Genomic DNA, 11785 nt, shown 5'->3' on the forward strand with positions numbered 1-11785 from the left:
CAAAATTAAACGAAATAAACATTTGAAATATATGAGTTTGTATGTAATGTATGAATATAATATACAAGTTTCACTTTTTAAATGGAATTACTGAAATCAATCTACTTTTTCATGATATTCTAATTTTATGACCAGCACCTGTACTGTAACAAATTGAACAAGAGAATGGAGGGTGTTCAGAGAGTGATGGTGACATAATTATCCCTGATCCTGACATGTTACTGCTTCAAAAAAGAAATCTCATTTATCAACAACTGACTGAACCACGAGTTCATGTATGTCAAGCACTAAAATATAGACTTTAAACCTCACTGCTCAAAACAAAGCCTTATTTTAACTTTAGTCCAGAGGTAGTGTCAAATTCTCTGAGCTCTGAGGCGTCTGGGATGCACATCTTACAGTGAAAATGTTTACTCTGATCAGAATCAAATTATTTTACTGTGTCCAAAAAGACCGAGCAGAACGTCATCAGCAGCAAGTCCCAACATCAGGCTCTGAGTTGGTTTCACTGGTACTAAACGGACAAATTTTATCACCTGAAACGTTTCATCTCTTACTAAAATGTTGCAGGTTTATAATATCTGTCATAAAAGACAAGTAAAACAAAAAGAATGAAGAGTGCCTGTTTGATAAAATGCTGTGTTGGCTCACGAGGACAGACCTGGTGCTCCACTCCTCTTCGTCTTTGGAGCGCTCTCTGCGTGCAGCTCTCTGTTTCTCCTCCAGCCGCTCCTTCTCTGCGCTCGCCAAATCTGAACAAACAAAACAGAAAATAAGGTCAGAGAGGAAGTGACGAGGGTCCCGATAACAAAAAGCTCTGTGTGTCTGTTGTTACCCATGTCTCCGTTCTCCATGGCCCTGATGTCGGGCCTCAGCCGGCAGTCTGTCGGCGCCAGCCGCCTCTCCATGCCGGGCTCCAGCTCATTTAGTGTCACAGCAAAGCTGGTGAAGTTGTACATCTACCAAGAAGACACAGAAAACCTTCAGGGAAAATGAGCATCGACGATCGAGTGACCTGTCAGGCTGTTCAATCCGCTGATCCAACCAATCTGAACAGTTCAAATCAAAAGGATGTGTCTAAAAAGAGACAACCAGTTTTGATACTGGGGAAAAAGATTCACAATTTTCAATTTAAAGGGATATTTTGGACCTTTTGAAGTAGGTTTAGTAGAAAGGTTATGAACGGTTAATATCTTGCCTGTTGTAGATAGCTCTTTGAATGGCCTCAGTTTGTAAATTTGACCGAAATGACGAGCTAATGGCTAGTTCCAGCAGGGCCAAGACCACAGTGTCATCTTAAAACAACTTCAATCTTCAAAATTTCAAAGCAGCGCATAAAATACGATTATTTATCCTTTACACCGCTATCAATTTTGCATTACATGTTTTAAAATTACATTTATTCTAGCTCCTGCTGCCTTTGAACTTGCAAAAAATAAAACAATTTTTATGTAAACAACAATAAACGGTTCTTAAAACGGCGCTCGCAGGAACCACTGTGAGATCTGGGAAACTCGAGTTGTTTTAGGTCAGCAGCGGTCCATTTTGTCCGATGTTCACAGTCTGATTCAGACCTAAAACAACAATGACTGCTTTTGTTGTTGCCTGGCTGACAGCAGAAAGACTGCAATTACTCAACCTAACTTTACTGTTTCTCCTTGTAAAGATTCTGAAACAAAGCTGTCATTTATGGACGAGCAGGTGCTGTAGCTGGTGTTATCCAGAATAAGAAAGCTGTAGGTGTGGTTGTTCATGTTTCCAGAGGTGGAGGCCAGGATGAGGAAAGACACTGAAGTTATCCTGAGCAGCAAATACACACAATGTCTGAATTTAAGGACTGAATAAAGTGAGTTATTGCTGCTTCAGTGGAGAACACGTCTTGTTGGAAGGTGTTGAAGTTCAGCTTTCACACAGATACATTTTTGTTTTTCTGATGAAGAAACTTGGCCAATTATTTAAATTTAATAAAAACACAACTTTTACCATTTGAGAACATTTCAGATTTGTCTGACTTGTGTTTGTTCTGACAGAACGTGAGCCTGCTTACAGAAACTTTGTTTACGAGTGGCTCTTTTTCAGACGCTGACCTGTGCTGAGTGAGCAGGCCGCGGTGTTACCCTCCACAATAAGGCACTTCCTGGTATCACAGTCACAGTTTCCTGAACGTCCGGCAGGTCGTCTGCTTCCTCACCTTCGCAGCTTCGTTCCTACAAACACACACACACACACACACGCCCGCGCACAGATACAGGTAAATAACACCGTCCTGTACGGACCGACGGGCCACAGCTAACTGAACACACAGTTCAGTGCAAACAGGTGATTCACAGAACTACAGCTGCCACAACTCCAACACGTCTTTCAGGCAACAAGTCATGTCATTGCAAGACATCATGGTTCAGTGCTGGCAATGATCTAATCATACACTACACTCTGAACGTAACTCGACAACAGCAGAGGCACACTAAAGATATCAAATACACATTTACCTTACCTGACACTAATGCCACTGTGTTATTGTGAAAGGAAAAGATACCGTTTCAGTCACATGTAAAGCACGGTGAAAACAATCTTTAGGTGGCGTGTCGTCTCGGCGGACAATCCGAGCCGACCCCCCGAAGCCTCGCTCACCTGTCTCAGCTTCTTCGAGTCGCTCCCGGTCTTCTTATCGGACTTCTTGTGCGAGTCGTATAGCTTCGGGTCGATGCTGTAAATGCACTCTGTCCACTTGCCGTAGATCACGCTCCGCTTCTTCTTACTGGTTCAAGAACAGATCTCAGCTCAGAGACAAATCAATCAGTGGGACTTGGTCTGCCTGAGCTGATGTGCTCCCGCTCTCACCTTCTGTCCTGGATGTACCCCTCCACTCTGTGGAGGTCTTTTCCAAACATCCCGCAGGGTTTAAAGTTTAAAACACACTTCTCTCCAGTGCTGAGGAATTAAAGGCACGTTAAATGTGAGTCGTCAGTATTTGGTCTACAAAGCATCAGGCAGTTGTACCTGTGGTTGATTATCTCCACAGTTCCATATTGTTCGATCCAGAGTTTTCCCAGGATGATGTTGTGCACACAGCACATTGGATTCGTCCACGTGTACGCTTCTTTATGCCTGTGATGAAATCACAGCATCTTAAAAGAACGATCTGACAGGTCTGGACATAACTCTGTCTGAAGCACTAATTGCCAGCTCGTATCATATCTGTTAAATCACCACAAAAAACACTGAAACAAAAGCAATTATAAACAGAGGCTGTGGTAATTAGAGACACGAATAAAACATCAATTTAAATTTAACACCTGCTGTTTGTTGCCTCACACCAAATGAATATCAGAGAAGCATCAATGTTGTCACAAAACGCACAGCAAGAGAGCAAATATAACTCATCATCTTATCTTGAAAGACGACCAGGCTGTAGCCTTTTTGATTAAAATCTTGTTGTAGTCGATCACATGAACCGTTGGAGCTCAAAGTACGTGTTGGGGTGACTCTTAACCGATTAACTTGTAATTAATTTTGTGTTTGCTAAGATCGATTAACCACGGCGGCCATCTTTAACCAGTTTGATTCCAAAAGTTACTCAGCTGTAGCCGCACATTCAATGATTAGTTTCACTAAAACTCATCCAATTGTTCATAAAATATTTTGCTAACAGACAGGCAAGCAAATACGCAGCACATTGTTGCCTGCTATTCTATAATAGATACCCTGCTGGTAGGTAAACAAACAGACAATTTCTTTACTACAAAGCGTAAACAAGAGTCACCTCTGAACACGCTCCTAAATAAAAGGCAACCATATTTGTTTTCAACGCTAGTAAAGGGTTTAGATTTTAAGTTACTTTTTCTTATTTTGCAGTATTTTCAGTGTTTGACATCATAATGAAAGAAGTAAATAAGCACTGGAGAAAAGGGCTGAACACTCACTTTAACAGCTCCAGCGTCATGGTGCCTTTGGGCTCAGCTTCCACACTTTTGCCCCAGAACTTCAGCTTCGGGTAGATGGAGCCATGAAACTCAAACTCCTGCTTCAGAGACTGAACGTGGAAGGCACTGATCGGGGGGTGATGGCTCACCTGCTCCGAGATCAACCTGTATCCCTCCTCCTCTCTTCAAAACAAATAACACACGTTAAAAGAAATCTAAATCCCAGCGGGCTTAGACCTAACCTCATCTCCTTTTCTCCTCAGTACCTTGTGAGTTCAAATGTCTCCCCCAGCAAAGGATTAAATGGCTTTCCAGTCCTTTCCCACTGAGATGCTACGGACGAAACAGCGAACGCAGCGACAACCTGCCACGGAGACGAGAAGTCAGTCCTCTTTTAGGCAAAACTGCCAAACATGCGACGGCCTTCAACCGTTCTTCTTCTTGTGCATCAATGAACAGAAGCTCCTCGATCTGAAGGTAATTTATTGACGCAGTAAATACCTGCATGCGCTCTATGGAGTCGGATAAGCTGCAGGCCTTGTGGATGAGGTGGGTGTGCTCCATGTACTCCGAGATTCTCTGGAGGAAGCTCAGCGGCTCGTTGAACACAACGGGCATCGCTATTTTGGACAGCTCCTGTAACAAGACAAAGAAATAAAAACAGGAGGTTCAACCAGAGTCAGAACCAACTCTGCCTCATATTACTCAGCTACGGGATCGTCTCCACCGACGGAGTGATCGGATCATTTAACCCTCTCAGCTGATTTAAGCTGAAACTCAAACATTTAAAACTGTTTGACACGACTGTGCAGATGTGGGTCAGACCCTAACAGGAGAAGTACCGCCTCCTCGTGCAGCGTGTGTCGTCTCAAAGCATTCATAGTTGGTTCCTTCACAAACCACCGTGATATTTTATAAAACCTGATTTATCTGATAAACTAATCTTTTCCTTTCTCTTCTCTCGTCCAGTTTGTGATGCTACAGTCTGAGATAAAGTTCAGTTCAACCTGTAGCAACAAACCTTTTGGTAAAAGCTTTCAGAAGTGTTGCTGAGAGCACAGGAAGCGAACAGTTTCAGTGTGAAGTGTAAATCACATCACAGTACCTGCTTTCAGCTTCGTGCTGGTTACACAAAAATGTTTTTGAATTATTTTAAGCAGCATAAAAGACAAAATTCAATTTATCCTCCACCAACTTAGAAAATATTAATACTTTTCTGTTAATCAACAAATTTATTCAATTTAATAAACCTCCCAACCTTCATAACAACAGAAAAATTTCCAGTTTTTGTAAAAACAATTCAAGTTTTTTTGGTACTTTTAACAAATAAGGGTTGTATTCACACCAGGAAAGTCCTTTGGTCCGCTTGTTTGGTCCGGACCAAAAGTGGACTTTATTATCTTCGTTTGGTGCGGTTTGCATTTACATTGTGCTTTTTTGTAAGCGGACTATAATTTATAAACAAAGCTATGTGGGTGACGGTCATTGCTCCCATTGGACAGAAAGACGGGGGCAGCAGTTGGAGCACAGCGCACAGACCCGGAAATAAAGATGGAGGTCCTGCGTGCTGTATTTGTTATGTGCACGTTCTGTTGGTACAATTACAGTATAATTTTGAAATTCAAGAGCAGCTCATTCAACGTCGGTTTAATGACGTTTTGCGTACATGCAGAGGTGGTGTTAGCATTAGCAGCAATAATGCTATTTGTCCCATGATGCTTAGCAACGGTGGCCCGTGATGTCCAAAAAGGCGCATGCTTTACTTAGTTAGTTCGGTTCAAGTCCGGTCTGTATTCACACCAGAAGCGAACCGCACCAGAGTTCGTTTGGAAGTGGACCGAGACCACCTCAAAAAGCGGGTCTCGGTCCGGTTGTTTGATCCGCACCGGAGTTCGCATGACTGTATTCACACCTGCACAAAAAGTCCGGACCAACGCTGGAAACGAACTCTGCTTCGATTACAGTGGACCAAATGTGTCAGGTCTGAATACGACCTGAGATCTTTCAGACTTGTCTGATAAGACAAACATCTTAATAATCTTTCTGACTGTAGTAATATTTCACCTGTGGCAGACTTCACATGCTGCTTTTAATTTTTTTACCATAGCAGAAAATTGGCCTCAGATGGAATTTCCTGTTTGACATTTAACAATAATAAAATCAAATCAACAAGTTGCAACATTTTCCTTGTATCGAAATTAAAAGTTGATACTATCAGGAAGTTCAGATAATCCCAAAGACATTGCTGTTTTTACGTTTACTGCTCCATTCCAGCCTCACAGATCTGTCGGTCGGACTCACCATGCCGATGCATTTCTTGAGGATGCTCCACACGCTGAAGTTGTTCCTGGAGATCATTTCAGCAGGCAGGCTCTTCCTGAGACATGATAATTGGAGCAAATCAAATATTAAAGAAGGGAGACAAAAATCAGACAAAACCTTTCACAAGAGCGGAAAGAAATGACTGATTTCAGAAAAACAAATTGTCACAAACATCCTGACACCTCTGTATCACCCAGGCGGCTGTTAGCTTTATTATAAAAAGACAAACGCTCTGAACGTGTTTACACTGAATAAATGACTAACTGAACTGATGTTTTGTGATGTGACACCACATGTATGACAGCAGAAGGGGTTCTGACAGCAGAAAGGAGAGGTACAGGTCAGATGAAGCACATTTACTGGAAATAAAAATATTTTATTAAATGATGGGTTATTCAACAGAGGAGCCGATTACCAAAATACTCAATAGCTGCAGCAGTTTTCACATATACCGTTTTCACACGCCAGGCCCTTTAAACACCCTGCTCTGTGGATCCTATCAGTTTCTGAGGTTTGTTGTCATTTCTTTAAATCCCACATTCATGAAGGACCAACAGGTTCCTAACAGGGACTCAGCAGGTTGTAATGGAACAATCAAGATTTGGTGACGTGTTTGACTGAACGGTCAATATGTGTCTGATTATACTCCGATGTCAGCTCGAATTGCCACTTTCCACTGATCCGGCTCTCCACTCTGACACAGGCTGATATTCTCGTGTGACAAATGTTTTGATAAAGAACGGGGCTGTAGAAAAGCCGCCACTTATCAGCTTAAAGCGGAGCGCTTTTCTTTTCAGCTTGGCAAAGGATCATCTAAGCTTTGTGAACGTTTTGCTTGATACTTTGATATTAAATTTATTTTTAAAAAATCCCCACTGCAGCTCTGAAGGTTTCTGATCGCATCAGGAAATGTCTAAATACACGCGCGAGTTAACGGACAGCTCCCTGATATTAAATACAAACGAGGTTGTGTCTAAATACAAGTTGGCTTCGTCCACTGCACTCGATGAGGAGTAAACTAAGGACTGCGAACACTGAATAATTTCCACCTCTTGTTCACGCCAACAGCTCCAGACTATTTCCAGGAGTGACATCTCTGAGAGTGCCGCTCTTTGTTTGTGTGAAAACTGCTATAAAGATCGAGGCTTAATTGATCGCTGTGATATTCCTCCCGTCTCTCTGCCCGAGGGAAGCGCTCTGGGAAACTTAGCAACATGCTTGGATGTTCATTAATGTCTATTCTGAGTCTGAAAAAGGTCCAACTATTACATCCTCTTTTTATCTTAACCTTGTCTCTGAACGTTTCCTTCACCAGTGCTTTTTTTTTTTCCTATCCTACTTCTAACATTTAATTATTTAATGGTGACAATCCAAGGCGTCAGTTTTAGCAGGCATGCTGAATTTAATTAAAAGCATTTTAAATTTACAGTTTCTCAGTGTTAGTTCATTTCCATTTTGTCCTTTCTTTTTTAAATGAGACATATTATCTGTGCATAACATCATATAATAACCTCTCTTTTCATTTATAAGATAAATTCACATTTAAACCCTACAATCACGACACACAGGCACGGGATTGCGCAAGGTTGTATGTTATATGTTGCTCGCCCTGCGGATTCTTTTTGAAGGAATTAAATGATGTGAACAAAACGAGCTCCAGCAGAAGAAAGTGCTATTTTTCTCCTGGGACAACAGGCACTTAATTAAAGATGAAAATGGTCAACGGACCCAAAAGGTTGGACACATTTCCTCTCTGCCTGAGAGCAGCCCGAGAGGAGGAAACGGTGGGCAAACGCCGGCAGGAGGAAAGAACCCTGTTACTAAAGATGTCTGAGCTCTGTCCTGAGGGGAACGTCAAATATGTTCATGTCTGCTCTTATTATTTCATCACAGGTAAATATTTGGTTGGGTCAGCCAGTCTATTTAATCTAAAGCTAAATAAGGTTGAGTTTTGCTACAGTTCTACCATGTTTTAGAACCAGTTCTCAGTTTTATTATTACAGCTAATCAGTCACCAAATACTTTTACAAATTAAACACAAATGTATCTAACCCAGTGCTTCACTTAGTGACAGACTTTGTAGTCCTCTACTTCAGCTCATTCACTAAGGCTGTATCTCCTTACTGTCGCTGGCAGTCTGTATGGGCACGTTTTCATAACACACAACTTCCAATTTCTGCACAAACCTGTCCTTAAAGTCTAGAGGAAGCTGACCAAAGACAAGACAGAGCTGTTCATGAACTAATGCTTGTTTCTAATATACAAACAGATCTTTAATAATGAACTTGCAGTGTTTCTGACTGTGATCACATGAGTTTAATCCCTCAAAATGTCCGCTATCAAGAGAGGGAGCGACCTGTAGACAGAGGTGAAAGGATGTATTTGTGTTTATGTTGACAAGTGATGAAAGCACTCTGTTACAGGGAGCTGTGTGTGATTTCTCACCTGCGCTCCCACACTCCATTCTCCTGGGTGCTGCCATCAGTCAGCTGCTTTCTGTCAAACACCAAGGCGTCTTTGAAGCTGACCTCACAGGAGTCATCGGACTCCAGCCCTGATCAAACACAAACATGTTCATTAATTTACTGACAGGGACGCGTGAGACGACGCGAGGCGTCCCCCCTCTCTGTCTCACCCGTCTCAGCGTCGTAGAATTCCTCCTCGCTGTTCATCCTGAGCAGAAAAGGTAACCAGATGTTACTGAGCAGCGGTCATGATGTTCCCAGCAGCATCGGCCCCAGCCTCTCTCCGAGCATCGCAGCCGAACACCCGGCCTGCTGCAACAACAACAACAACAAGTATTGATTACACGGAGCAGAGATAGCCTCTGTGGCTCGGTAAACCCGAACATCACCACCTCTCGTTGAGACTAAGACAACAGCAGCCTGCTGTCACTCCGTCAGCCCCTCCGGTCCTCAGGAAGTCTCGGCTCTGAGACGGGCTAACTAGCTGCTAGCATGGCTGGGTTAGCTCGTCCACCGGAACAAAGGCGAACAAACAGCACCAACACGCTCACTGAGAGGCGAACACACACACTGACGAGATCACACACACACCTTGACATGACATGTACCTGTGAGTTAACGTCAACTTCACCCCCGGCTAACAGAAACAACCGAAAACTGTTGTGACTCTGAAAGCCTCGGCGGAAGTGGGCGGTAAGGACACCGTGATTGACAGGGGCCGTCAGCCAATCAGCTCGCAGCCAATTCGAGCCTTGAAATGGAAGACGGAGTGGCTGTGGAGACCAGCAGCTATTTTCAACACACGTCCAAAAATGTCACTTTGAAAAGACAACACACGGCCTCAGGCTGGATGGAAGGGGGTTATCAAACCTGGAACACATTATTTGGAAGAAATAGTTCGCAATTATTTTTTTTGTCATGGGTTTTAATAAGTTAAAATCTGTTCATGTTTAGGGAAGCAGTAGTGCACTACACAAGCCAATTTCTTTTAAAATATTTCCTGTTTTAAAGCTATAATAAAAACTATCTATTCATTTAATAATTAAATCACCTAATTTTAACATATGATTTGTTAGAATTTCCATAAACGCTTTCAATTTATTCAGACCAATACACTAGTTAGACATTAATACATCTTAATGACAATTATGTGTTTATTTAACATTTCAAAATGTGCTTTGTTTTCAGTACATTCATCGTTTTCAGCTGATATATAGCTTGGTGACACATTGGCTAATAATGCAGTAATCATCCTTCTTCCAACAATTGACTGTAATTAGGTGCAAAGTCATAAGCTGACTGTTCTGTTACAACCAGACTGGTTTTATTTCTTCATTTTGAGCATATAAGTTGTTTGTTTTGTTTGTTTGGGTTTGTTAAACAGGATAATGGGTTATCTCAGGTGTGGAGATGAACCAATTATAACCGATTCACAGATACGCACGATGCAGCTGTAAGAGTGGGTCTTCAGACGGTGCCGTGAGATTAAATCTAAACACAGGTTACCTGGTTAGACTGACTTGTTATAACAATAATAACATGTTCAGGAAGTCATACTCTTCACCATCCTCATCCGGTGATCACAAGAAAACAAGCCCTGTTTCATAATCACAGTGTCTCAGTGTCATCCTTCAGATCTACTGACACTTCAGGATGGTCTGTAGTCCAGGTCATCATCTCTGAGGGACATTTTCAGCTTTAATCAGTTGTTATCGTGACTTTATAATGTTTGATAAAGAAATAACTTTTTAGTTTTATTGTGATTTTGAACTATTTTTTATTTATTATGAAAAAATTAACTTTTTTAGATCAAAATAAATGAATATGTTAATGTGTAATATAAAAAGTCATTACTTTATTACTTTATAATTTAAGCATTATAGCAAAAACAAACTTCCTTATGAAGAAATAATAAAGACAATGCATTATTTTTTAGATAATGTCATGAAGTTCTCCTAAGAAACATTGATTTTTTTACCTTAATAGTTAAAGGATACACAAAATATTTGAGATCCACTCAATGGAAATTAATGAGTTATTTAATAAACCAACATTAAGTCGCTTGTAGTGAAAATTTAAATGATAAATTTAAACTTTAATGGGAGAAATAGATAAGAAAGAATCTTTAGGCTACTTTAAATTTTAAAGAGAATAAAAAGGTTTTGTCTTTTTGCGATAAACATGAAAATAAGGAGATAACATCTGTTTAACATCTGCTTCAGATCATGTATAACGAACAGATCTACAAAATAGTTTCATTTTAAATTGTTTCTGCACAGTTATAAACTTGTATTTTGTTGTAGAAAATGAGAGGAGGATAAGTTTTAGAGCACATGTGTCCAACTCAAGGCCCGCGGACCAGATCCGTCCCTTGGTAACATTTAATCTGGCCCCCATGATAACATTTATACTTATTAGATCTGGCCCTATTGTTTGGGCTTAATCAAGTCCCTATTGCTTCTCATTTTGCTTAAAAACTGAGCCAATAGTGAATCATTACAATAACTTTGAAGCCAAGACAATTATTTTTAATTTCTTAATCATCTTTGGTTTTTGACAAGGAAAGGGCAACAGAGATATCTGTCAAGTGTCTGTTTAAGTGTAGATGGTCTTTTTTAGTTGTTTTCCTCTTGTTTCAAAGTCAGTCTGAGTTGCTGTAGGACTGAATTTTTGTTGCTCTTTTAATGACGTCTTCTTAAGCCCAATCTATTTTTTTGTTCATTAAATGATGTTACTTCTAAATTCTGTATAATATGAAACTGAGGAAAGGTATTAGATATTTCTATATGAATGATTTGATATATTACATCTAAAATCAGGGTTAATTTATGTATTTTTTCAATAAATATTGATCGAGATTGGACCTCGGCTAGGACCAAGACTTTAATTTCGGCTCCCTTGTATGGGGCGCCATTTGTAAAGGAGCTTGTGCTCAAAATTCATGCCTAAATTTTGTCACATTTAGCTTCAAACACTGTTTTAAAATGTAGTGTTGATTTTCTGATGTCACTTTTTACAACATTTAGCTAATTACATGTAATTGTTACAGCTACATGCTAAATATAAATCTAAATG

At 40.6% G+C, this 11785-nt stretch overlaps 1 protein-coding gene across 2 annotated transcripts in view; it reads right to left on the reverse strand.

The window, feature by feature from the left end:
• Window positions 1-9451, reverse strand: part of LOC108232148 (oxysterol-binding protein-related protein 2) — a 13589-nt gene extending 4138 nt beyond the window's left edge. The window contains exons 1-13 of one of the 2 annotated variants that reach the window (XM_017409757.3): window positions 9319-9451; window positions 8881-9022; window positions 8691-8799; window positions 6225-6300; window positions 4425-4559; window positions 4190-4287; window positions 3924-4106; window positions 3001-3108; window positions 2842-2931; window positions 2632-2758; window positions 2088-2207; window positions 836-959; window positions 662-752 (exon numbers count right to left, since the gene is read on the reverse strand). In XM_017409757.3, the coding sequence (XP_017265246.1) occupies window positions 662-752; window positions 836-959; window positions 2088-2207; window positions 2632-2758; window positions 2842-2931; window positions 3001-3108; window positions 3924-4106; window positions 4190-4287; window positions 4425-4559; window positions 6225-6300; window positions 8691-8799; window positions 8881-8917 (1298 nt within the window). In that variant the 5' untranslated portion in view covers window positions 8918-9022; window positions 9319-9451. The remainder of the gene's footprint in view (window positions 1-661; window positions 753-835; window positions 960-2087; window positions 2208-2631; window positions 2759-2841; window positions 2932-3000; window positions 3109-3923; window positions 4107-4189; window positions 4288-4424; window positions 4560-6224; window positions 6301-8690; window positions 8800-8880; window positions 9023-9318) is intronic. The other variant, XM_037977049.1, reaches the window with a different exon arrangement.
• Between the last annotated feature and the right edge of the window lie 2334 nt (window positions 9452-11785).

Source organism: Kryptolebias marmoratus, linkage group LG8, assembly GCF_001649575.2.
Source record: "Kryptolebias marmoratus isolate JLee-2015 linkage group LG8, ASM164957v2, whole genome shotgun sequence".
In the NCBI taxonomy this organism is placed as follows: domain Eukaryota; kingdom Metazoa; phylum Chordata; class Actinopteri; order Cyprinodontiformes; family Rivulidae; genus Kryptolebias; species Kryptolebias marmoratus.